The sequence below is a fragment of the Pristiophorus japonicus genome, chromosome 1 (genome assembly GCF_044704955.1).
Source record: "Pristiophorus japonicus isolate sPriJap1 chromosome 1, sPriJap1.hap1, whole genome shotgun sequence".
Taxonomy (NCBI): Eukaryota; Metazoa; Chordata; class Chondrichthyes; family Pristiophoridae; genus Pristiophorus; species Pristiophorus japonicus.
Genome location: NC_091977.1, coordinates 21,096,438 through 21,123,241, shown reverse-complemented (window position 1 = coordinate 21,123,241; position 26,804 = coordinate 21,096,438). Strand labels below are relative to the sequence as shown.

Genomic DNA, 26,804 nt, shown 5'->3' with positions numbered 1-26,804 from the left:
GTTGTGAGATTAGGGCAATTTAATTCAACTATCTTTTACTTTTTTTATTTTTGTAGTTTTAAGTTTCCATGAATGCTTCTTTTGTATAGTAAATTAACTTTGTGAAGTTTGTCATATGATTTCCTGTAGAGCTGTTTGATCCTATTCACATTCTTTAGTCAAGTCATTAAGTTCTGCTGGCCTCCGATTTATCTACCTGTGCTGATTTCTTATCTCTTCGCAAGGGTTTTCTGAATTGGCCACATACGCTGGCCTAAGTAGATTTGGAGTAACTATTAGCTGGCCAAAGTGGCCTAAATGGGCAAAACTGGCGTAGGTGGCAGGTAACGCCCCCTTTTGAGAAAAAAAAAACAAACTAAAAAAATCCTAACTAACTCACTGGCGCAAATTGAATGTGCAAAATGGAGATTTTTAAGATACTCCAGAAAAATCAAGTTGTTCCAAAAAAAAACAGAGCAACTCCTGGCCAAATTTGAGCCCTTTGTGTGTACAAGTGTTTCCTAATTTAACTCCTGAAAGGTCTGGCTCTAATTTTTAGATTATGCCCCCTCGTCCTAGAATCCACAACCAGTGGTTTCTCTCCACCTATCCTATTTGTTCCCCTTAATATCTTGAAAGCTTTGATCAGATCACCCTTTAATGTTCTAAATTCTAGGGAATGCAACCCTAGTTTGTGTAATCCTCGTAACTTAACCCTAGAAGTCCAGGTGTCATTCTTGTAAACCTACTCTGCACTCCCTCCAAGGCCAATATATCTACGGTGTTGGTGCCCAGAACTGCTCACAGTACTCATGGTGTGATCTAACCAGGGCTTTGTATAACTGCAGCATAACTTCTACCCCCTTGTATGCTCGTCCTCTCGATATCATGTCCTCAATGCAATATTCCGTAAATTAGTCACGTCGAGGCAGCTTCCTGGGCTGACGTTCATCCCCATTGTTGGCATTCTGTACTGCCGCTCCTGTACATTGAAAATTCTCAGGAATCTGACTTAAAAGTCACAGCTTTAGTTCCCAAACTAATTGTAATCTTGCTCGTTGCAAAAGGCGTCGCAGTTTAAGTTTCGTGAACATTGGATTCAGGTGCCATGTCGAGTGCTGCAAAGCATTCCTCGATGCTGATGAAACCACCGGATGTGGTCTCTGTTGGTTTTAACTTTGGCAGGCGCACCAAGAAAATATTTATGTAAGCCTCTTGAGTGGTCAAAAAAATAAAATGTTGCCTGCCTTACCTCAGTCAAATAAAATTACTTTCCCAACCCAAACTGTCCCTGATACTTTCCAAGACACTAAAAAGGCTGCATTAAAATAGGAGAAATTCCAAATTTTTGAACATCAGTGTCTATAAACGAGTGCACAGCTCTTCCAAGCATGGCGTGAATTATTTCTTGTAGTTAATGGCTTATTTTAAAACCAGTATCTATTAAGATTCTGAGGGCTATTGACAGAGTGGATTCTGAGAGGTGTTTTCCCCCTGGCTGGAGAGTCTGGAACCAGGGGGCCACAGTCTCAGAATGAGGGGTCAGCCATTAAAGACTAAAATGAGGAATTTCTTCACTTAGAGGGTTGTGAATCTTTGGAATTCTCTGCTCCAAAGGGCTGTGAATACTGGGTCGTGAGCATATTCAAGGCTGGATCGACAGAGTTTTGGAATCTGGAGGAATCGAGGGAAATGGAGATCAGGCGGGAAAGTGGAGTTGAGATCGAAGATCAGCCATGATCTTGTTGAATGGTGGAGCAGGCTCGAGGGGTCATGTAGCCTAATTCTGCTCTCATTTCTTATGTTGTTGCATCCTTATCTATTGAAATATATGGAATAAATGGTGGTGGTTAGGTGTAATTTGGACATGTATAGTATGTGTCGGAAAAGAGCAGCGTGATGCATGAACTTTTTGGCACCTCTGTCCTTCCTGTATTATTGGCGCACATTGCAACTGCAGTCTAACTTCATCTAAGTAAGAAAAATGTAAATAAGTTGATCACACTTGCGTTTATAGAATCATAGAAATTTACAGCACAGAAGGAGACCATTCGGCCCATCGTGTCCGTGCCGGCCAATTATGACTCAATTGTGATGCTGGCCAGTCTCGAGTTTGAAGATAAGACTAAGGCAATTTTGTGTCTCCTTTTTATTTATGCAGTATGTTATCAAGAAATTTGACATGCTTTATCCAAACTTATTTAATTTTAAGACTCTTCAGCACCCAATACTCAATATTTTAGGAAGCTTGAAAGGCTTGTGTGCCTGCATTGTACGCTTGGATATTGCAATCTGGAAATAACTATTTTTGAGGGGGGGGCGGTCGCTAAGAACAAGTAAACGTTTTTTCCCCACAAAGAGCAGTTAACAAAACCATTCAAAGTTCTGTAATTACTTCATATTAAATTTCTGTACTCCCTCCAGAACCAGAGGACCTGGAAACCGAGGCACTAGATGAAGGAGAGCAGATGAATAGAGAGAGAGTCCCAGTGGCCCCAATTACTATTGATGCCTGGGAAAAAGAGAGTGACGTGGAAAGGTGAATGGGAGTGACCAGCATCTCTCGGATGTTGTTCTGAATGTTCATTTGGGCTCCAGTTGACCGCGTTCCAATTATCCGCCAAATTTTACGCAGGACAAGGCTTTGCGTGAGATGTCCCTTTTCTAATTGTACTGTTGTCTTCCTCATTCTCGTGGGTACTGCTGTTAAAAAAAAGAAATATTTGCATTTATAAAGTGCTTTTCACGACATCCCAAGGCGCTTTGCAACCAATTGAGTACTTTTGAAGTGTTGTAACGTAGGTTGATCAGCCATGATCTTATTGAATGGTGGTGCAGGCTCAAAGGGCCGAATAGACTACTCCTGCACCTATTTTCTATTGTTTCTATGTCTGTCGGACAAAAACTTGGGTACTCTGGATTATCCACAAATTTCCGTTATCCATCGGGGAAAAGGTCCGCTCTGTTCAGATTCTGCTGCACTGAAATCTTGTTTCACCAGTTGAGTTAAATTTGCCAATTAAAAAGCAAAAATAAGATCTGAAGTAACACACAGGTTCTTGTTGGTTTGAATTTGACCACGCACTGGAAATCCATTCACCAAGGGAAGGCAAAATAACTTCAGGTGAATTGACATTTTGGATATTGGGGGTACAGTTGCCAATGTCCCCGTTGGGCAGTGTAACTTGTCCATACAAGTCTGTAACTGAAGGTAAGATGTTTTGTGAGGAAGATCTTTTTTCAGTAACCATGATGGTCTCCACAAAAAAAATACTTGTGTTGGCCACATTGTTTTTTAAAAAGAAGAAATGAGTAAGTTACGGTGCAGCCCATTCGTGAGTCAGTAATTATTTTGCAAGCGAGGGCTCAAGTTTGGGGGTTTTGGCCTGTTTGCATGTCGATGTGGTACATGAGCGTGTTCTGCCATTGCACATACAGTAAGTATCTTGTTTTACTATGTTTTTACCCAGACCACTAGATGGTGCTGTCGCTCAGCCAGAAAAGACAGAGGAGGATTTGCTGGAGGCAGACGAAAACACTAAACTAGCAGAGACCAAAGTGAACACTGGTCAGTTCCAAATATTTTTCATTTAGGTTCGACCGATTTTTTTTTTTTCCTCAAAAAAAACACGGAGAAACTTCCATTTTGAAAGAATCTGTTAGCTAAAGCAGCTGAATTTCTATCTGTATTTCCAAAGCTCTATTACGTAATTCAAGTAGTGGGGCGGAAATTAGATTGGCAGTAACATTGCTCGATTCTGACTGAACGAAATGGCCTGTGTGGACCACTTTGTGCACCACTTTGACAAGTCAGTTCTGGTACTTTGTACTTTCGTTCAGTATCTGATTCTCTCAGGAATAGTTCTCGACTTTCAAGTTCTCGTCCTTGTTTTCAAATCGCTCCATGGCCTCACCCTTCTCTAGCTCTCTAATCTCCTCCAGCCCCACAACCCTCTGAGATACAAAAGCAAAGTTCTGCAGATGTTGGAATCTGAAATAAAAACAGAAAATGCTGACAATCTCAGGTCAGGCAGCATCTGCGGAGAGAAACACTTAACGTTTCAGGTCGATGACCCTTCGTCAGGACAGGCGAAAGTTCGAAATTAACAGATTCTGACCGAAGAAGCACTGAAAGGGGGACGAGAGGAAAGAACAAAAGGGAAGGTCTGTGATAGGATGGAAGACAGAGATTTGAGAGAGAAAAGGGATGATGGGCCAACTAGAGACAATAATGGCAGAAGTTAGAAAAAGATGAGTCTAGAGAGGGTGTGAATGGCGGAATAATTACCAGCTGCCATGGGAGACAAAGCGAGAAAAAAATATACAACTATACATACATACGTAAGATCAGGGGGTGGGGGTGCAAAATATGGGCAGAGGTTATGGTTTGAAATTGTTGAACTCGATGTTGAGTCCAGAAGTCTGTAAAGTGCCTAAACAAAAGATGAGGTGCTGTTCCTTAAGCTTCATTGGATCAGTGCAGGAGTCTGAGGACGGATAGGTCAGAGTGGGAATGGAGTGGAGAATTAAAGTAACTCTCTGAGATATCTACACTCTAATTCTGCCCTCTTGAACATCCTGATTTTAATCGTTCCACCATTGGCGGCCATGCCTTCAGCTGCCAAGACACGAAGCTCTGGAATTCCATCCCTAAACCTCTCTACCTCTCTCTCCTCCTTTAAGATGCTCCTTAAAATATACCTCTTTTACCAAGCATCTGCCCTAATTTCTCCTTGTGTGGCTGGGTGTCAAAATTTGTTTCAGAACACTCCTGTGAAGCGCCTTGGGACATTTTACTATGTTAAAGGCGCTATATGAATACAAGTTGTTGTTGTCGTCGAATGGCTGGAGCTATAAGTAATATGCAGCCTTGCTGTAAATCTAGAAAGTCAGTATTTCCATATCTGTTTTTATAAAATGCAGTTTGGCACATTGTGCATTTGCCGTACTTTAAACCTCCTTTGCCATCAAACAGAATATTGCTCCAGTGAAGCCCTGCAAAGCGAACCTTTTTTCCAGAAGTTGCCATATTCACAGGACCGAGGAGCAGCTGCGATGTTGTCGAGAGAATCCTCGCAGGAAGAGTCAACGGGACCCAGGCCATTGTTCTGGTCACTATCACCAGCAAGTTTCAAAGGCAAACATTCTCTGTTGATTGGACTGTCGACCGGATTGTTTGATTCCACCAACCCAAAGGTATGGAAGCACTGTGTACTGCAGTACCCAATGCAGAGGCAATGATCGCATCCTTCAGGGAATCATTCGGCATGGGAATAGTGCCTGAGGATTGGAAAGTAGCTATCATAGCAACCATCTTCAATTAGGGGCATAGGCAACTACTGGCCAGTGAGCCAAACGTGTGTTATGTGTATAGTATTTGGAAGGCATCCTAAAGAGGGGTGGGGGGACAGTATAGCACCTGGATAGACGCAGGAATGAATGTTTGGTTCACCGGCCAGTCATTCCCTCTGCCCCTTTATTGAAGATTGTTATGTTAGCTGCTTCCAACTCTTGGGCACTATTCCTGTGAAGGCCTTAGAGAGGGCGCAGAAAAGATTTACGAGAATTATTCCAGCGATGAAGGAATTCAGTTATGTTGATAGACTGGAGAAGCTGGGGTTGTTCTCCTGAGAGCAGAGAAGGTTGAGAGGAGATTTGACAGAGGTGTTCAAAAATCGTGACTGGTCAAGACAGAGTAGATGGAGAGAAACTGTTCCCATTGGTGGAAGGGTGGAGAACCAGAGGACACAGATTTAAGGTGGTTGGCAGAAGAACCAAAGGCGACATGAGGAAAAACTTTTTTACGCAGCGAGTGGTTAGGATCTGGAATGCACGGCCTGAGAGGGTGGTGGAGGCAGATTCAATCGTGGCTTTCAAAAGGGAATTGGACAAGTACCTGAAGGAAAAAAAATTGCAGGAAAAAGGGCAGGGGAGTGGGACCAGCTGTGAAGTGCTCTTTCAGAGAGAGGCACGGGCTCAACGGGCTGAATGGCTTCTTTCACCACTCCGATTCCTGTGTCTCATGATTCCTTGAGAGACGGTGAGAGGGAGCCGGTATGGTTTTGTGGAAGGGAGGTCTTGCCTAACAAATTATGTGACTTGTTGACACTTTTAGCGTTCGATATCGTGCCGCGCAAGTGATTAGCCCACAAGGGTGGAAGATACAGGATCGGAGTTAGGCCTCCCGAGGGGGATTGAAAATTGTCCAACCAGGGATTGTTTCTGAATGGATCTGTCTCAACATACTCATCTGGTCACTTACCGCAGAGATCAGTGTTGTCGCTATTGCCATTTACAGTATATATAAAGGTTTAGACACTGGGCGAGGAAGGCACTGGGGGTCAGAAACAAAGCTGTCTACATTAGCAAAAGGGTTTCAAACAATAAGGAAACAGCAAATCAAATATCCTGTACTAAAGATTTGGATAGTTTGGGAAGGTTGGCTAATCTGTGGGTTTGCTCTTTTTGGTGACACAATTACCTTTCCTTAGATTGGAGTTTGGTGGAAATTAGGGGCAGGGAGTTCACAGCAAAAGAAAGTTCACTGAAAAGATGCCAGCGCATGTAGCACTGAATGACTGGTGCCTTTTTTCGACCCCATTGCTCCCCCTCCGCCTTCCAGCTGTGTGTGTGCTCTTTTTTTTCCTTTTCTGAGGTGGAACGCACCATGTGCTTTCTTCCCCCACAGATGCTAAGGACCTGCTCGCTCCCCGACCTGAATAAAATGTTCACGACGTATGCAGACGACCTAAATGCACCAGATGCCCCTGAGGATAATCTCGAGCTAGATGATATAGACGATGAGCCCATCAAGGATGAGTACCATTCCGATTCAGACACGTGTGTTAGCAATTATTTTGTTGTTTTCAATGCACTGTCTTGATTCTCTTCCTGTTTTTTTGAATTTAGCATTTAATGGAATATTTGAGGGAAGGTCCTCATATGTCTAACACTTAGCTTAGGTCTATCAAAAAAAAAGTTTGAATGTGTCTATATTTGTTTTAATCTAATGATGAATGCAGCCCTTGTTCATTTTTGAATGTGATCATCATTGCCTTATAGATTTTGAGAGATCTTCCCTTTATTAATCCTTTAAAATGCATCCAAAGTCATTGTTGGATGATACCAAACTGGAGAGCCAACATGCAGTAGATTTGTTCTGATTTGTTGCCTGCTGCGGAATTCCGTATGCTAATGCCACGTATGCTTTAAAGTACAGCAGCTATTGGCATATGGCGTCCATGTTGCATCGAGTCTACGGCACAGAAACGGATCATTTGGCCAACTGACAGGCATTAACGCTGGACACGAGCCTCCTCCCACCCCTCTTCTAACTCCTATCACCATACCCTGCTATTTCTTTCTCCTTTACGTGCTTATCTAGCTTCCCCTTAAAAGTATCTATGTTATTTGCCTCAACTATCCCCATGTGGTAGCGAGTTCCACATTCTGACCAGCCTTTGAGTAATAAAAAAATGTTTCTCCTGAATTCCCTATTGGATTTATTAGTGACTGTCTTATATTTATGCCCTCTAGTTTTGGACTCCCCCACAAGTGGAAACTTTTTCTTTACGTCCTGCCTATCAATCCCTTTCATAATTTTAAAGTCCCCCTTGGCCTTCTCTTTTCTAGAGAACGGAGCCCCAACTTGTTCAGCATTTCCTGATAAGTATATCCTCTCAGTTCTGGTATCATCCTTGTGAATCTTTTTTGCACCTTCTCCAATGCCCTTATATCCTTTTTTAAATATGGAGACCAGAACTGTGCACAGTGTGTGGTCTTACCAAGGTTCAATACAAGTTGAACATAATTTCTCTGCTTTTTAATTTATCCCTATAGGAATGAATCTTTTTTATAGCCTTATTAATCTTTTAGTGATTTGTGAATGTGTACCCCTAGATCCCTTTGCTCCTCCACCATATTTAGACTCTTGGGGCTGGATTTTCCGTTCACTTGCCCCTGTGTTAGTACCCCGGAGGAGCAGTAAAGGGTGTTTCTAGGCTTCCAGCTTTTACCGCTCGGATCACATTGGGGATCACATTAGCTGTCCACCAGCCCTCTGGCACTATTCACTTTTTGAATGAATGTTTATATGTATATGTATGTAATCGTGTCTCTGCTATCTTTACCCTAACTTATTTTAATATGCATGGATGCAATCCATCCGGACCAGGGGTTTTATCCTCTCCAAGTTTGATTAGTTTATCACTTATCTTCCTCCTTTGTATCTTTTTATAGATATACAAAAATAAAGATGAGAAAAGATAGTTAAGTTCATCCTATGCATTTGAGGATGAAACTTTCTCTCGTTAACTGTTACTCCTGCTAGTGATTTTGTGCACAGTGAGATCCCACAAACAGCAATGGGATAAGTGACCAGTTTATCTTCGTGGGCAGCAAAGGAGAGACTTTGGGCCAGGAAACCAGCAAGATCTTTAGCACCCACCTGAATTACTGGAATTGGCTGACCAACCTCGATTTGATGCCTCCAAAGGAGGGCACCTCCAACAGTTGTACCCACCGCATCCACTTCCCCCTCAATACTGCACTGAGGTGTCAGCTAGGTTGTGTGGGGCTTAAACCCACAACCCTCTTCCCAAGAGTAGTATTAATCAGGTGTTCAGTTAACTACCAGGAATGGGGCTTAAAAAATAATAATAAAAGCAGAAAATGCTGGAAACACTCGGGCAGCATCTGTGGCGAGAGAAACAGAGTTAATGTTTCAGGCTGATGACCTTTCGTCAGAACTGGAAGTAGTTATAGAGATTTAACAGTTTTTAAGCAAGTGCAGAGCCAGGAGGAAATGGGGCAGAGAAAGCACAATGGGGAAGGTCTGTGATAGGGTGGAAGGCAGGAGTGATTAAATGACAAAGGGGATGATAATGCAAAGCAAACGGGGTGGTAACGGGACAAGTAGAGAAACAAAATATGGGTTTCGAGGAGGTCTAAATGGTTGAAGAAGAACCCTTGCCAGAACCCGCTGTTTGAGAAAACAGGAGTTATGATCTGAAGTTGTTGAGTCCAGAAAGCTGTAAAGTTGCCAATCGAAAGATGAGGTGCCGTACCTCAAGCTTAGGTTGGCACAGTGTGAGAGGCGGAGGTCAGAGTGTGTGTGGGGTGGAGAATTAAAGTTATCTGTTGGATTAAAAAGCAACCATTAATGATTTATATGTTGCAGTATATTTGGAGAGGGCGATGCAGACGACTTACAGGAGCTTCAGGCATCTATGGAGCGTCTGTTGCAGGAGCAGCCCAGTGAAGAGTTTAGTGAAGAAGAGGAGGAGGAGGAAGAGGAAGTGGCTTCCAATTCAAGCCCTCCTGAGGGAAGTGTTTACAATGCAGAGTCCTCAATGAACGGAGCAGAGGGGGACGATGATGAAAATCCAGCAAGCAGCAGTGACCAAAGTGCAATCCATGAAGAGTGGCATTCAGGTTATTTTTGCTTTGTTCTTGTAGATTATACAGGCAGTGAGCACCATTTTAGATGGTATATTTAGGTTGATGCTTATAATGTTGTGATTTTATTATGCTCTATACAATACTGTCATGATCATTCAGTTATAATTAGGGCAAGTAATTTGGCATATCAAGCGATTTATCATCATTCTGGTCCACATAGAAAGTGTCATTTACATTATCTTTAGGACCTTTTGTAACTATCGTGTTTGGACAGAATATTGTGCTGTATGTAAAGAGTTGCAGGGTTTGCCGCTCTATGCTGCATTGTACTACATCACTTGTGGTAATTATCATGTAGCTATTAAATTACTAGTATAAACCAGAACACACAATATGTCAGTGCACAATGTTTGTCACAAAGCAGTAGTGGGCCTTTGGTTGCTTATTGTTGAGCACTGACCTTTACTGTTGGAACTTGGGGCTTTTTACTCTTAAGAATTTTCACTGAAAACATTTCTCTGCTGTATTAAGGTGACCTTTGTGTATTGAAGAAGACATCAGAGTAAGCTTAATGGGCGTCAGTGATGGTTCATTGAACAAATGCACTATGTGGCCTGGCACGGAGCCCAGAAGGTCCCAAATGTAATCCTTAATCTTTGCAGAGTTAGCTGACCTGAGCTGTGATGGAGGTGATGATTATGGAGACGTTAAAAGAACATAACATAAGAAATAGGAGCAGGATTAGGCCCCTCGAGCCTGCTCCGCCATTCAAAGATCATGGCTAATCTGATCATGGACTCAGCTCCACTTCCCCACCTGCTCCCCATAACCCCTCATCCGCCCTCCCCCCCCCCCCCCACCCCCCACCCCCCATAGCTCAATTTCGGTCTTAAATTTATTCAATGTCCCAGCTTCTACAGCTCTCTGAGGCAGCGAATTCCACAGATTCACAACCCTCAGAGAAGAAATTTCTCTTCATCTCAGTTCTAAATGGACAACCCGTTATTCTAAGATAATGCCCCCTAGTTCTAGTCTCCCCTATCAGTGGAAACACCCTCTCTGCATCCACCTTGTCAAGCCCCCTCATAATCTTAGACGTTTCGATAAGATCACCTCATTCTTCTGAATTCCAATTAGTAGAGGCCCAACCTACTCAACCTTTCCTCATAAGTCAACCTCCCTCTTCCCCGGGATCAACCTAGTGAACTTTCTCTGAACTGCCTCCAAAGCAAGTATATCCTTTTATAAATATGGAAACCAAAACTGCACGCAGTATTCCAGGTGTGGCCTCACCACTACCCTGTATACAGCTGTAAAAGAGCCAGGTTCTCCTGAACCATGTACCTCTTGAATGCCAATTACCCCTGTTGCCAGTGTAGACGATTAAGGGTGGGGTCTGTCTTGGTCAAGGAGACCAATGGTACTTGCTGTTCACCCTAGCACGTGAAGAACTGCCAGTAACCAGACAACTATCACCACTTTATCAAGGCTGTGATAGATAGATTTTTGGAGTCGAGGGGAATCGAGGGATATGGAGATTAGACAGGAAAGTGGAGTTGAGGTCGATGATCAACCATGATCGTATTGAATGGCGGAGCAGGCTCGAGGGGCCATTTGGCCTACTCCTGCTCCTATTTCTTATGTTCTCAGAGAAATTCAGTGGGAAAATTTGGTAACCAGCATTGACCATGGGAAATGGCACAGCAGAAAATAATGACATTCTTTTGAAAAGTACATTGTTTTCTGGTCTCAGTCAAGGTTTCAGATCAAGGGCTTGTGGTTCCTGCTGTGATTCAAGCCTCAGTCAAATTGTGGGTGAGCTAGAGTTTCAGTTTCATTGTGATCAATTAAGTTTTGGTCATTCTCCGCCACAAATCAAGGTCCTTTTTGTAAAATTCTTCACGTGACCAGTATTGAGGGCATTTATAAAATGGAATGTTTCTTTTGGTGAAGTGACAGTACTGTATGTTAAGTAATGGAGAAACTGTTGGGTTAGTTTCTATTTCTTCCACGCCTCTCCTTGTTACACCGCATGTTCATCCCTGAATTGGCCCATAGTGTAGATTTTTTTTCATGGAGTGATCAATCTTTTTGGAGCTACAGAATAATTTTCAACAATCAGCTTCTGAATTGAAAGTGTAGTTAAGGGGACTGACACGTGAGAAAACAGACGTACCAACCAATCAGAGTGCTTTCACAAGAGAACGAGTTCATTGAAATAATCCTCACGGCTTTGGAGAATGAAGAATGATTGTCCTCTAAGTAGGTTCAGCGGTTGATTTCAGGGTCTGTGTTGGATTAGTTGATCTTGGGTGGGGTGATGATGGATGAACTCACAATGCCCTCCACACCCCTGAGATAAAGAGTGGTAAAACTGCCGTCGCCATGCAGTCACTCATGCCTGAATAGTGCACGTGGGGGGTCAGTAAATAAAGATGGTATAACAACTGATCCTGAGTGTGGAGTGAAGAAAGTGTAGCTAATCGAAGGATGACCATTCGCTCCAGTGGGTCAATTGAAATTTTCACGGCAGAGGTCGATGGAATTTTGTTAGATAAGGGTGTCAAGGGATATGGAACTACGGGCAGGAAAATGGAGTTGAGGAACAGATCGTCCATGATCTAACTGAATGGCAGAAAGGGCTCAAGGGGCTGAATGTCTTACTCCTGTTCCTGTGTGGCAAATGAAATGGCATTCTTTGGGGGAGGGGAACGGGGTGATGGTGCAGGTGTTGGAAAGGAAGAATGTAACTCGGGGAACAATCATTGAAGACATAAGATAAGCAGAGAGTGATAAGATTGTTGTGTATTCTCTTCCCAGTGCAGGGGTAATGATTATAGAATGTTTATTTTGGTCAGCTAGGTGTCTGATCCCTCAGGCTACGATAAATCCACAAGTAGAGTTTCTGTTTGCCTAATGTGGAATGCATAATCTCTCTCCCGTGCGAAGACACCACTTAATGAACCACAGGGATATTAGTGCAGTTTGCCAGAGTGGAGATTTAGGGAAGGCCGAGTTTGATCAGGGGAACTGCTGACATTTAACCATCTAAAACCATTCAGTCTAACTTCATGCTGTCGACCCAGGATCACCCCACCAACAAGAGCATTGCCCTGTATGATTTTCTTGAAAAGCACCCAAGCCCCAGGGAAACGTCTGCTTTTCCAGGTGCCATTCAGGAGATTGACAGGAGAGTTGCTGGGAGATTGTTTCACCTGACTGGAGAGTCTAGAACCAGAGATCACAGTCTCAGGATAAGGGATCGGTATTTTAAGACTGAGATGAGAATTTCTTCACTCCGAATCTTTTGAATTCTCTACCCCAGACGGCTGTAGATGCTGAGTCGTTGAGTATATTCCAGGCTGAGATCGATTGATATTTGGATTCCAGAGGAATTAAGGGATATGGGGCGAGGGCAGGTAAGTGGAGTTGAGGTCGAAGATCAGCCATGACCTTATTGAATGGCGGATCTGGCTCGAGGGACCATATGGCCTACTCCTGCTCTTAGTTCTTATGTTCTGATGTTAGTGGGCCAGGCTAGTCAATTGTTGGCAGGGGCCTGAAGTAATGTGGGCCTATATGGCTCTGATATCAAATTGTGATTACAGAAACAAGGCTTGATGGCGTGGTGGGTAACTTGACTTGGTGCTTAACTTGGCGCTGAGCCATACAAGCTTGCAAGATCTTCAGGCCACAGTCTCTTGAGTTAGTTGACTTCACCTACAACAAAGGTGCTACATTTGACCTTGGTGCCCCTGGGCTAGGGAGTGGGAACAACAGTATCCGCCAGAATTCCCACTTGTAACTAATATTCAGTGACCCCCCCCACGCCCATCATTGTCAAATTTTTGATTAACACTCACTGTGATCAGTTGAGTGGGATAACAACTAAGGCTGCTAGCCCAGTAAGAGTCAGCACCTTCAGAAGAGGAGAGAAAGAAGAAGAATGAATTGATGGAGAGGTAGAGGACTGAATTAGCTGTGGTATCACCAGTTAAGGAAAGATTTGAGGTTCTATCAAAGTAAAATGAAAGTAGTGCAGGCATATTCGAAGCACAAGTATCCTGGCGCCAGCCACCATTCCCATCAGCTATTCCACTCTTCCTTTGTGTTGAGAACTACTGTCATCTGTCCTAAGCTGCCGTTCACACTCCCGAAGCCGTGCAGTTTGGTGACGGGTGAAGAATGAGCAGGTAACTGATCGGGAAGGACGATGGGCTGACCATAACAAAGTAGGGAGATCGTCTATTGGTGTCTAGCATAATAGTAAGGCTTTCTGCCATGGGTTTCAAGGTGATAATACTTTGCGAAAATGGCTGGTCAATAAAGAGGATGTAATGTTCAGCAGGAGAACTAAATATAAAAGGATTAATTCAAACCTTAATGGTGGAACGGGCTCGAGGGGCTGAATGGCCGACTCCTGTTCTTATGTTCCAAACTAGAAAGGTGTTGAAGGACATGGTGAAGTATTCATAGTAATGCATTTAGAGTAAACCTTTAGACTTAGAAGAATTTGTAGCTAGTGAAAATATTGGCGTTATTGACATTACAGAGGCATGGCTGCAAGGAGAAGATGGACAAGAGATGAAGCTAAGATGGTATAGCATGTTGCGAAAAGATAGAGCAGGTAAGTTAGTTAGAGAATTAACATTATTGATCAGAGAGGACATGGCGGCTATCAAAATAAAGGTGAGCACAACTGCAGAAGAGGGAGATACAGGTAATACAATAGTAATGAGGGTAACAAAATAACAAATCGGCAGCTTAGAAGTCCCAGTAACCCAGAGGTGAATGAAGCAGGCAGAGGAGGGGTCAGCTGGAAGGGTGTGTGGTGTTAATGCAATGGAGGGAGTCAGTGACTGCTTCTGAACAGGTGAGGTGGAGAACTGGGGTAGATGCTCTATCGGATGAACTATTTATCAGTCCTCCAGAGCTGGATCAAGATAGAACTTGAACTTAATTAGCTCTTCATCATGTCCTTTGGACCTAAAATGCCTCTTTTTTTTTACAACCAATGGATTGCCTTTTTGGAGTGCACTCACTTGTTATGTAGGCAAATGTGGCTGCCAGTTTTCACATAATGAGGTCCCACAGGCAGCAAAGAAATGACCAGTCCATCAGGTTTTTTTTAATGCTAATGATTCCGGGAGGACTGCTGGCTGGAACGCGGGAAAAACTCCCTGCTGCTCATAGAATCGTGCCATCTGAACAGCCTCTGTTTAACATCTCATCTGAAAGTAATTTGGATGAATACTTGGATTCCACTGATCATTGCACAGTTCTGTTTCATATAACAGCCAAGTCCAACATAACACAACAATTGCGTAAGACTCTAGGGAATACTCTCTCTGTGGCTGAACCAAACTGTTTGCAACCTTGGTGTCCTGTTTGACCCTGAAATGAGCTTTCGACCACATATCTGTGGCATAACAAAAACCATCTATTTCCACCTGCGTAACATCGCCAGTCTCCGCCCTTGTCTCAGCTCATCCGCTGTTGAAACTCTCATCTTTGCCTTTGTTACCTCTAGACTTGACTATTCTAATGCACTGCTGGCTGATGACCCACATTCTACCCTACGTAAACTAGAGGTGATCCAAAACTCGGCTGCCCTTGTCCTAACTCGCATCAGGTCCTGCTCACCCATCATCCCTGTGCTCGCTGACCTACATTGGCTTCCGGTTAAGCAACTCCTCGATATCAAAATTCTCATCCTTGTTTTCAAACCCCTCCATGGCCTCGCCCCCTCCCTATCTCTGTAATCTCCTCCAGCCCCACAACACCCGAGATGTCTGCGGTCCTCTAATTCTGCCCTCTTGAGCATCCCTGATTATAATCGCTCAACCATCGGTGGCCGTGCCTTCCGTTGCCTAGGCCTCAAGCTCTGGAACTCCCTGCCTAAATCTCTCCGCCTCTCTACCTTTCTTTCCCCCTTCACGATGCTCCTTAAAACCTACCCCTTTGACCAAGCAAAAGATCACGTGGGAATGGTGGGGCAGTAGTTCGGACAGTGGACTTGCCCAAAGTGTATTCCACCATGACAAGTTGTAAAATTGAATTAAATAAATTTTTAAATGGCCATGATGCTATTGTTGGACTGTTGTAAAAACGCCGCTGAATTACGAATGTCCTGCCTTACTCTGTCTGGCCTGCACATGACTCCAATTCCACTCTTGATGTCCTGCGAAGGAAGCCAGTCAAATACAATGCCCAATTCTGGATTTAATTATTTTTGTATTGGAATCTCTAACATATGTGAAACTAGTGAAGTGTGTGTCATGGCGGTGGGGTTTTTTTCTTGCAGGATCCTGAAGGAAGTGAGTGAGTCTTATGATTAATTCTTTTGGAATTGTATAAATACAGGAACGAAGGACTGCCTGCTAGGAACGTACATGTTCAAGACCCCACTGCAATCCATCCGACTGATTCCAATGTTAGAAAATGGACATGAGTTACAGTAATCGCATAGCCATTCAATTGCTCTTTCTGCCAAGCATCTGTCCAGCTCCCTGCTTCCATCATCTAGCTCTGTTATCTCTCTTCTGAGCTCGAGTCTGTGCATCCTGGTTCGATCATTATTCGAGTGGTTTTTTTAAAACCATAGCCATTGGGATTAGAATATCCCAATAAGATTTCTCCTGAGCTTTAGTTTCTGAAGTGTAAACATTCCCAGTTTCTGTAGCCTTTCTTTGCAGCTCAGAGGCCGAATTCAAAGCCTCACTTCATTTGTCCCTTCTCTGTTCCCTGTCAGGGTGCCAGAATTGTTGTACAGTGACCAGAATTCTACACACAATTCGCCATTCACAAAGATTGTTTGTGAAATATTCTCAAGTGGAGTAAGTCCTCATTATAGAATGTATAGACCAGTTGACCAACCTAATATTGATAGTGGGGGAAAAGGTCCAGAACAAGGCGAGTTCTAGCACTGAAAGGGATCCCGATCGATTAAGTGGGTAAGCTAAGAAATGGCAGATGAATTTTAGTACAATGAAAAGCAATCTTTTTCACATTGATGGGGGAAATGTGAAACATGCAGCCAGTGAGAGGCATCCACAAGGTGGCAACGGAAATGATGTGGTTGATGAACATTCACCCTAAATAGTGTCGAGCTGTCGCCAACAAAGCTGATCATGGAGTGGAACGCACCTTGAAAGCATTTGACTGTCAAAACAAACCACTTTACCATTGCATTGAGTCATAGAATCTTACAGTGCAGAAGGAGTCCACTCGGTATATCGTGCCAGTGCCGACTCTTGAAAGAGCTACCCAATTATTCTCACTCCACTGCTTTTGCTGTATAGCTCTGCAATTTTCTCCCCTTCAGGTATTTATCCAATTCCCTTTGAAAGTTACTATTAAGAACATAAGAAATGGGAGCAGGAGTAGGCCATTTGGCCTCTCGAGCCTGCTCTGCCATTCAATAAGATCATGGCTGATCTGATCATGGACTCAGCTCCACTTCCCTGCCCACTCCCCTTGACTCCCTTATCGCTCAAAAATCTGTCTATCTCTGCCTTAAATATTTTTTTAAATTTCAAAATATATACTTTATTCATATAAAACTTTGCACGACACATTGGAAGGCCGTTCAATACATTTGGATGCGGTCAGCAATTCCATACAATACATTTGGATGCTGACGGCAGTTCCGTTCAATACATTTGCTTGCTTTACATTTCAGGGTACAATTCAGTACAATCCAGGATACATTGTAATACAGTCATCAAATTACCTTACATGTGACACTATATAGTGCACGGAGCGGGTGAGGGTACAGTTACATTTCTTTACAACATATATTACTGAACAGTTGCTGAACTTGCATTATACATGGCACTGCATAGGTGTTTTCAGATCATGGTGCTCTATGTATACAAAAGTTTACAAGTACAGCCGGAGAGGAGTTTTATACTGATTCCAGCCCCTGGGTTTACCATGGCGGAAGGGCTTTAAACTGTGGCCCTTCCCCACCGTGTCTTTGCGGCGACTGCACCAATTTTTAGTGCGTCCCTCAGCACGTACTCCTGGATCTTGGATTGCGCCAGTCTGCAACACGCAGACGTGGACATCTCCTTGCTCTGGAAGACCAGCAAGTTTCGGCAAGAACAAAGTGCGTCTTTCACCGAGTTGATGGCCCTCCAGCAGCAGATGATGTCTGTCTCGGCGTGTGGCCCTGGGAACAGCCTGCAGAGCACAGAGTCCTGTGTTACAGAGCTGCTTGGGCTGAACCTCGACAGCAACCACAGCATCTCCTTCCAGACCTGCCTTGAAAAGGGTCAGTCCCAAAGGAGATGGATGGCAGTCTCATCTGCACCACAGCCAACTCGGGGGCAGAGTGCCGTGTCTCTGAAACCCCGGCTGTGCATGAAGGATTTGACGGGTAGGGCCCTTCTCACCGCCAACCAAGCTACGTCTTGGTGCTTGTGTGAAAGTTCTGGCGATGAGACATTCTGCCAAACGAGTTCGACATTCTGCTCAGGGAACCGTCCGACAGGATCCATCATCGCCTTCTTTTGTAGGGCATCCAGGACCTTGCGTGCCGACCACTGCTTTATGGCCTTGTGGTCAAGTGTTTTTCTTGAAAAACTTTTTCACGAAGGACAGGTGCTGAGGCATGGTCCAACTGCTCGGAGCGTTCTGTGGCAGCCTGGCCAGACCCATCCTTCGCAACACTGGGGACAGATAGAATCTGAGCACGTACTGACACTTTTTTTTCATTTCAAAATATACTTTATTCATATAAAAATTTGCACAATACATTCGAAAGCAGTTCAGTACATTTTGGATGCGGTCAGCAATTCCATACATTTGGATGCTGACCGCAGTTCCGTTCAATACATTTCTTTACTTTACATTTCAAGGTACGATTCATACAATCCAGGATACATTGTGGTACGTTCATCAAGTTACATTACATGTGTCACCATACTGACACTTGCTGAAAGGGAGAGCTGAGTGCTTTGAAGTGTTGCTGCTCAATGGCACTCTCTGCGAATTGACTGATTGCAGAAACTCGTCTTTCCAGTTTGGCTGCGTCTGGCCTTTTGGCTCGGGACAAGCACCAATTGGAGAGAAGAAGAAATCTGCATGTCGACCGACCAATGGGCAGACCAGGAGGTCCGCCGAGGTCCGCCAAGATGCCGGACTGGCACCACGAAAGATTGAAGGCTTCGGCCAAAACACAAGCCGAAAGGAGGAATCTGCAATCCGTATGGCAGCCAACCGAGCGGCGAATCAGGGCGTCCGAAACACCATCCGAGTGACTGTGAAGAAAGTGGAAGGACAGACAACGATCAACCGGGACCTCTTCGTGAAGAAAATCCTGCTTGAAACCTGTGGCATGAAAGTCGCGGATGTCTTCGTCTTGCAGGACATCCCAAAGAGAGGTTACTTTGTGGTAACCTTCAGAAACGTCACCCAGTGCCTGAAATTCCTGAAGGGATTGAAGGAGGCGAGTGAACCACTGCGGTCAGTGCTGACTTGGGAACCACTGTTCACCCTCCCGTCGCAGAGGAAGCACACTATCACAGTGCACATGTACAATCCCCACATCCCGGTCATTGATGTGCTGACATTCCTCGCCAGGTATGTCGATGGGACAGGAAACAGCATCGACCTGAAGGATTTGCATGGGATTTGGATCAGCAAATGCCAGATCCAGGTCACCTTGAAAGTGGACCCCAGCGGAACCATCCTGCACCCCCTCCAGCTTCGCCATCGGAGGAAGTCGGGGCTACATGGTGTACGCCGGACAACCCCAACGTGTGCTGAACCTGCGGGAAAGCAGGCCACGTGGCGGCAAGCTGCAAAGCAATCATTTGCCGCAACTGCAAGAAGGAAGGACACCAGACAAAGGACTGTAAAGCGAGCAAGTGCTGCAACCTTTGTGGTCAGGCTGGACATCTGTACAAGGCCTGCCCCAGGCGGAATTTCAGTTATACGCAGGCAGCAAAGAACATGGTGACATGTGAGGAGAAATCTGAGGAGTGCAACACCCCAGAGGAGACCTACACCTCCCTCCCCTCCAAGACACCGTGCGAACAAACCACTGCCCTAGTCGACACTGACCGAGAGGAGGAAGGAAAGTCTGCTATGGCAAGCCGCCAGACATTAGCACCCAGCAGTGAAACTCTCCCCCCCTGAGATACCGAGTCCATGGAAGAGGAGGGAGCAGAAGCAGAAGAAAAACAGGAATGGCAACTCGTCAAGCAGAAGGAGGAGGCCCGGAAGTCAAAGGAAAAGTGGCCTCCTGCAGAAACGAGAGGCAAAAGACGGCTACCGTCCACGACGGACAGCAGTGGCTGCAGCTCATCCGATGATGAAGGGCGAGGCAAAAGCCCTCACTACCGCCAGCAGAAGAAGAGGCAACACGCCAATGCGACCAGCGCAGTCCAACTCCGGGACCCCGGGAGCAGTGATGTCACCGATGCACCCTTGCTCTGGATTTCCGGGAGCGACGAAGCAACGGATGAAACCCAGCTCCGATTTCCGGGAGCGAAGAAACAACCGATGCACGCCTGCTCTGGATGCCCGGGAGCGACAAAGCCACCAATGCACCCCCGCTCCAGATCTCTGGGAGCGACGAAGCGACAGATGCACCCCAGCTCCAGAACGCTGTGAGCGACAACACCACAGGGGATGCACACAAGGAACAACCAACACCTTGGGGTACCTCGCCAAGGTCAAGGCAGACCTGCTACTCTTGCAGGAGTGTGGCCTGCCGCCCTTCGGCAGTTACCGGCAGTGGTTGCAATGGTGGTCCCACGGACCATGCGTCTGGTCAGGAGGCAACGATTGCCGTTCCTCCGGCCTGGGCATTCTGCTGCGGAGAGGCCACTTCACCATCACCGAAGTTAAGGAGGTGGTGGGTGGCCGCCTCCTCGTAGCAGATATATTGTATAAAAATGTTCTTCTAAGGCGAATTAACGTGTATGCCTCGCCTCTCAGAAGCGAGCGGCTGGCCCTCCTCCAGCAGCTCCCACTGCTGCTGGCGACATCAAGACCTTTCGTTCTGAGCGGTGATTTCAACTGCATCATCGATGCGGCTGGACAATCCAGCAGAGCCGACAGCAAACTGGACACCACGTCCAAACTCCCGATGGACGTGGTAAAAGATGCCAAGCTGTGCGACGTCTTCAGCAACCCTGCAGATGGAGCACCGCGCAGATACACCTGGTCGAGACCGACCGTCCGTTCCAGAATAGACTTCCTGTTTGTGTCCCACATGCTCAAGGTCAGATCCACCGACGTCACGCCAGTGTTCTCTGACCACTGCCTCCCACAGGAAGACCAGAAAGTTGGCAGGGGGATATGGAAGCTCAACTTGAAACTGTTGACCCCGGAAAACGTTGAGGAACTCGAGGGATTACAAAAGAACCGTAAAACCCCTCTGATTCCCCGATGCACTGGTGGGAAACAATCAGGACAAACATCAAGAGGTTCTTCATCCTCAAAGGTGTTCAGAAGGCGAGAGGTAGACAGGGAATTGTCCCAACTCCAGAAGAGTATGCAAAAGCTGCAGTCGCTGGGGGTCGATGTCGCGGAGGAACTCCAAGAGGTGAAGGGCCAGCAAGCCTTGCTCTTTGCCTCAGAGTCCTCCAAAATCATTTTCCGCTCCAGAGTCCGCTCCGTCGAGCAGGACGAGACGTGTTCGTGTTTCTTCTTCCAAAAGGTACACGGGGAGCTCTGTGATCAGCAGCCTAAAGGAAGAAGATGGTTCTGTGACGTCTTCACAGCCCGACATGCTGAGGATCAGCAAATCCTTCTATGCCGGGCTATACGACATCAAGCCCACAGACCGTGTGGCCTCCCTTTTTTCCTGTCGTCTATCTCAGATGTCTTAGACGACAGCGAGCGGGAGAGTCTGGACCACCCGCTAACTCTGGACGAGATGACAAAGGCCGTCCGGTCCCTCGCGACGAGTAAAACTCCCGGAAGCGACGGCTTATCGATCTAGTTGTATTCGGCTCTGTGGGACTGGATGGGCCCAGACCTGCTGGAAATGTACGGGGGTATGCTTCTGGCCGGCAGTATGTCAGAATCAATGAGAAAAGGCATCATCACCCTCATCTACAAGCAGAAGGGGGAGAGGTGGAAATCAAAAACTGGCGGCCCATTTCGCTGCTCACTGTAGACTACAAGATCCTGTCGAAGGTCATCGCAAACAGGGTCAAGTCTGCTCTGGAGCTGGTGATCCACCCGGACCAGACCTGTGCTGCCCCGGCAGGAAGATCTCTGATAGCCCCCCGCTACTCAGGGATACGATTGCTTACGTGCGGGACAGGAAGGTGGACACCTGTTTAATCAGCTTGGACCAGGAGAAGGTCTTTGACAGGGTATCGCACACGTATCTGATGGACGTGCTCTCCAAGATGGGGTTTGGGGAGGGTATCCGCAATTGGATCCAAATGCTCTACACAGACATCAGTAGCACAGTTCTCATCAACGGGTGGGAAACTGAAAGCTTTCCGATCAGGTCTGGCGTCAGGCAAGTCTGTCCCCTCTCCTCTGTCTTGTTTGTGTGCTGTATTGAGCCCTTTGCCGAGTCCATCAGGAAGGATGTGGACATTAGGGGGGGGTGACAATCCCAGGCAGCAGAGGCGCTCAGGTCAAGACCTCCCTGTCCATGGACGACGTCACCGTCTTTTGCTCGGATCCGTAGTCGGTCCGCGGATTGCTCACAATCTGCGACCAGTTTGAACTGGCCTCGGGAGCGAAGGTAAATCGCAGCAAAAGCGAGGCCATGTTCTTTGGAAACTAGTCCGACCAATCCTTTATTCCCTTCACCGTGAAGTCAGATTACCTGAAGGTTTTGGGAATATGGTTCGGAGCGGACGGGGCGTGCGTCAAAAACTGGAAGGAGCATATCGCTAAAGCGAAACATAAACTGGGATGGTGGAAGCTGCACTCACTCTCCATTGCAGGAAAGAACCTGGTCATCAGGAGTGAGGTGCTCTCGCTGTTGTTGTACATGGCGCAGGTCTGGCCCATATCCTGCTCCTGTGCCGTGGTAGTCACCTGAGCCGTCTTCCACTTCGTCTGGAGATTGAAAATGGACCGTGTCCGCAGAGACACGATGAACAAATCTCTGGACAAGGGGGGAAAGGACGTTCCGAACGTGCCACCTTTGTGTATCTCTCTCTTAAATATATTCAGTGACCCAGCCTCCACTGCTCTCTGGGGCAGAGAATTCCATAGATTTACAACCCTCTGAGAGAAGATATTCCTCCTCATCTCAGTTTTAAATGGGCGGCCCCTTATTCTAAGACTATGTCCCCTAGTTTTAGTTTCCCCTATGAGTGGAAATAGCCTTTCTGCAGCCACCTTGTTAAGTCCCCTCATTATCTTATAAGTTTCAATTAGGTCACCTCTCATTCTTCTGAACTCCAATGAGTATAGGCTCAACCTATCTTCATAAGTAAACCCCCTCATCTCCAGAATCAACCTAGTGAACCTTCTCTGACTAGTCTCCAATGCAAGTATATCCTTCCTTAAATATGGAGACCAAAGCTGTACGCAGTACTCTAGGTGTGGCCTCACCAATACCCTGTACAGTTGTAGCAGGACTTCTCTGCTTTTATACTCTATCCCCCTTGCAATAAAGGCCAACACCTTCCTGATTACTTGCTGTACCTGCATCCTAACTTTTTGTGTTTCATGCACAAGGACCCTCGGGTCTCTCTGTACTACAGCACTTTGCAATTTTTCTCCATTTAAATCATAATTTTTTTTCTGCCAAAGTGGATAACCCCACAGTATACTCCATCTGCCAAATTTTTGCCCACTGACTTAGCCTGTCTATATCCCTTTGCAGATATTTTGTGTCCTCCTCACAATTTGCTTTCTCACCCATCTTTGTATCATCAGCAAACTTGGCCACATTACACTCGGTCCCTTCATCCAAATCATTAATATAGATTGTAAATAGTTGAGGCCCCAGCACTGATTCCTGCGGCACCCCACTAGTCACTGTTTGCCAACTGGAAAATGACCCATTTATCCCGACTCTCTGTTTTCTGTTAGTTAACCAATCCTCTATCCATGCTAATATATTTCCCCCAACCCCGTGAGCTTTTATCTTGTGCAGTAACCTCTTATGTGGCACCTTATCGAATGCCGTCTGAAAATCCAAATACACCACATCCACTGGTTCCCTCATATCCACGCTGCTCGTTACATCCTCAAAGAACTCCAGCAAATTTGTCAAACATGATTTCCCTTTCATAAAACCATGCCGACTCTGCTTGATTGAATCATGCTTTTCCAAATGTCCCACTACGCTTCCTTAATAATGGACTCCAGCATTTTCCCAATGAGAGATGTTAAACTAACAGGTCTATAGTTTCCTGCTTTTTATCTGCCTCCTTTTTTAAATAGGGGTGTTACATTTGTGGTTTTCCAATCTGCTAGAACCGCCCCAGAATCCAGGGAATTTTATTAAATATGAAATCTGCTTCCACTGCCCTTTCAGGCAGCGCATTCCAGATCATCATAACTCGCTGCGTAAAAAAACACTCTCTATCTCACCTGGTTCTTCTGCCAATTACCTTAAAAATTGATCTTGGGTCAGGCCAGATTTAAAATTTTGCGAGCAACTTTAGGCACCCTATCTGCTTATACTTAATGAGAACGTTCAGACAAGAAAAATAAGAGTCCTAAATAATGCCAAAAGACTGACATGTTTTCAGCGGAAAAATGACTAAGAAGGGATCATCATAGGCAGTCCCTCGGAATCGAGGAAGACTTGCTTCCACTACTAAAGTGTGTTCTTTGGTGGCTGAACAGTCCAATGCGAGAGCCACAGACCCTGTCACAGGTGGGACAGACATGCGTCGGGGGAAGGCAGGGTGGCACTGATTTGCCACACACTCCTTCCGTCACCTGCGCCTGACCTCTTCATGCTTGCAGCGTTGAGATTCGAAGAGCTCAACGTCCTCCCTGATGCACTTTCTCCACCTAGGGCGATCTTCGGCCAGGGACTCCCAGGTGTCAGTGGTGATGTCGCACTTCACCAGGGAGACTTTGAGGGTGCCCACCTTTGGCTCGGTTGCCATGAAGGAGCTCCGGGTAGAGCAATTGCTTCGGGAGTCTCGTGTCTGGTATGTGAACTATGTGGCCTGGCCAGCGAAGCTGATCAAGTGTGGTTAGTGCTTCAATGCTGGGGATGTTAGCCTGGACAAGGACACTGATGTTGGTGCGCCTGTCCTCCCAGGGGATTTGCAGGATCTTGCAGAGACATCGTTGGTGATATATCTCCAGCGACTTGAGGTGTCTTCTGTACATGGTCCATGGCTCTGAGCCATACAGGAGGGCGGGTATTACTACAGCTCTGCAGACCATGAGCTTGGTGGTAGATTTGAGGGCCTGGTCTTTAAACACTCTTTTCCTCAGGCGGCCGAAGGCTGCACTGGCGCACTGGAGGCGATGTTGAATCTACGTATCAATGTCTGCCTTTGTTGACCAGAGGCTCCCGAGGTATGGGAAGTGGTCCACGTTTTCAAGGGCCACGAGTGAGAGGAGATATGATCTGGGTGTTTAAAATGCTGTGAGCAGTGGTAATGTTGCTGCATGCAGATTACTCAAACTGGTTGTGAACACACAACTAAACATACGATTATTCAATCCATACACTGCAAGCAAGATTAGGAGGAGATTTCCCCACTCCAGAGTAGTGAGTTTGTAGAATAGACTCTCAGCTAAAACAGTTTTGACACAGTTGATGAATGCATATTTTGAGATTTGATAGAGGTGTTTAAAATCATGAAGGACTTAGATCGAGTAAATAGGGAGAAGCTGTTTCAATTGGCTGAAAGGTCAGTAACCAGAGGGCACAGATTTAGGGTGATGGGCAAAAGAACCAGAGGCGACATGAGGGAAACTTTTTTTTACACGAGTGGTTAGGATTTGGAATGCACTGCCTGATAGGGTGGTGGATACAGATTAAGTAGTAGCCTTCAAAAGGGGATTGGATAAACACTTGAAGGATAAAAAACTGCAGGGGTATGGGGAAAGAGCGGGGGGAGTGGGACTAACTGGATTGCTCTTCGAAAGAGCTGGTGCAGATTCGATGGGCCGAGTGGCCTCCTACTGTGCTGTACTGTTCTATGATTCTATATAAATGAATGAGCTAAATGAATATCTGGTTCGGAACAGGACTGAAGGTTACAAGGATGATGGACATAGTAATGAATGAATGCTGTGTGCAGCCTGTGTGGCTCATGAATTTCTGGGGTCAGAGTTGTTTGACTTAACTTTATGCAGCAGGAAGTAACTAGGAGAACCTTTCTACAGGAGATTAAAAGGATAGGATAGAGGCTTTCATAGTGGAGATTGTAGTGAGAGGAGTAGGTTTCAAGGGCTGTGGCTTTTCCTTGTGGGGTTTCTGTGAAGCAGGACTCCGCAATCTTTCCTTTCCGGCTGACGTATCTTTCATTCTGATGCTGTACCGCACTCTGTTGTTATCCAGACAAGCAATGATGGTTCACGTGCAGATTTGAACTTGCACTCTCCTGGGTAGTGAGTTTAATATTACTTTCCTGGGATTATTTCACTCCACCGAAAGAAACGAGCAGAAATGACCTGTTTAAAATGTTGTTCCACAGCTGAAGAAGGTTAGCTGCAGTCACAGAGGCAGCTTTGCTGGCCCCAACAAGGCTTCTGTCTGGATTAGTCAGTCACACATGCTAATATGGCTTATTGAGCACCATCTCTATTTTGCAGATATTCCCTAGTGTAATGTATATGCTTCAAGGTGCGTCTATCCTCCCAGGGGATTTGTAGGATCTTGTGGAGACAGCGTTGGTGGTATTTCTCCAGCGATTTGTATATGGTCCACATCTCTGAGCCATATAGGAGGGCGGGTATCACTGCAGCCCTGTAGACTATAAGTTTGGAGCCAGATTTGAGGTCCTGGTCTTCGAACACTCTCTTCCTCAGGCAACCGAAGGCTACGCTGGCGTGTTGGACCTTGTCGTCGATGTCTGCCCTTGCTGATGGTAGGCTCCCAGGTATGGAAAGTGGTCCATGTTGTCCAAGGCTGCGCACCAACGTCAGTGTTCTCAATCAAGCCAACATCCCCAGCATCGAAGCACTGACCACACTTGACCAGCTCCGTTGGGCGGGCCACATTGTTGGCATGCCCGACACAAGACTCTCAAATGCAGTTCGGGAGTGTTTAAACTAACATGTCAGGGGGATGGGAACCTATGCAGCGAGACAGGGCGAAGTAATATGGAGTCAGAAACAGATGGTAGAAAGGTAAAAAGCAATAGTGGAAAGTCAAGTAAACAAAGGCAAGAAACAAAAAGGGCCACACTACATCATAATTCTAAAAGGACAAAGGGTGTTTAAAAAAAACAAGCCTGAAGGCTTTGTGTCTTAATGCAAGGAGTATCTGTAATAAGGTGGATGAATTAACTGTGCAAATA

General features: G+C 45.7%; 1 protein-coding gene across 8 annotated transcripts in view; it reads left to right on the top strand.

Moving 5' to 3' along the window:
• The window catches only part of nek1 (NIMA-related kinase 1), a 226,766-nt gene that overhangs the window by 173,325 nt on the left and 26,637 nt on the right, over positions 1-26,804 (top strand). For 6 of the 8 annotated variants that reach the window (XM_070878030.1, XM_070878050.1, XM_070878021.1 and 3 more), the window contains 6 exons: positions 2,404-2,518; positions 3,450-3,547; positions 4,955-5,175; positions 6,668-6,819; positions 9,158-9,411; positions 13,931-14,005. In XM_070878030.1, the coding sequence (XP_070734131.1) occupies positions 2,404-2,518; positions 3,450-3,547; positions 4,955-5,175; positions 6,668-6,819; positions 9,158-9,411; positions 13,931-14,005 (915 nt within the window). The remainder of the gene's footprint in view (positions 1-2,403; positions 2,519-3,449; positions 3,548-4,954; positions 5,176-6,667; positions 6,820-9,157; positions 9,412-13,930; positions 14,006-26,804) is intronic. The other 2 variants (XM_070878068.1, XM_070878040.1) reach the window with 1 other exon arrangement.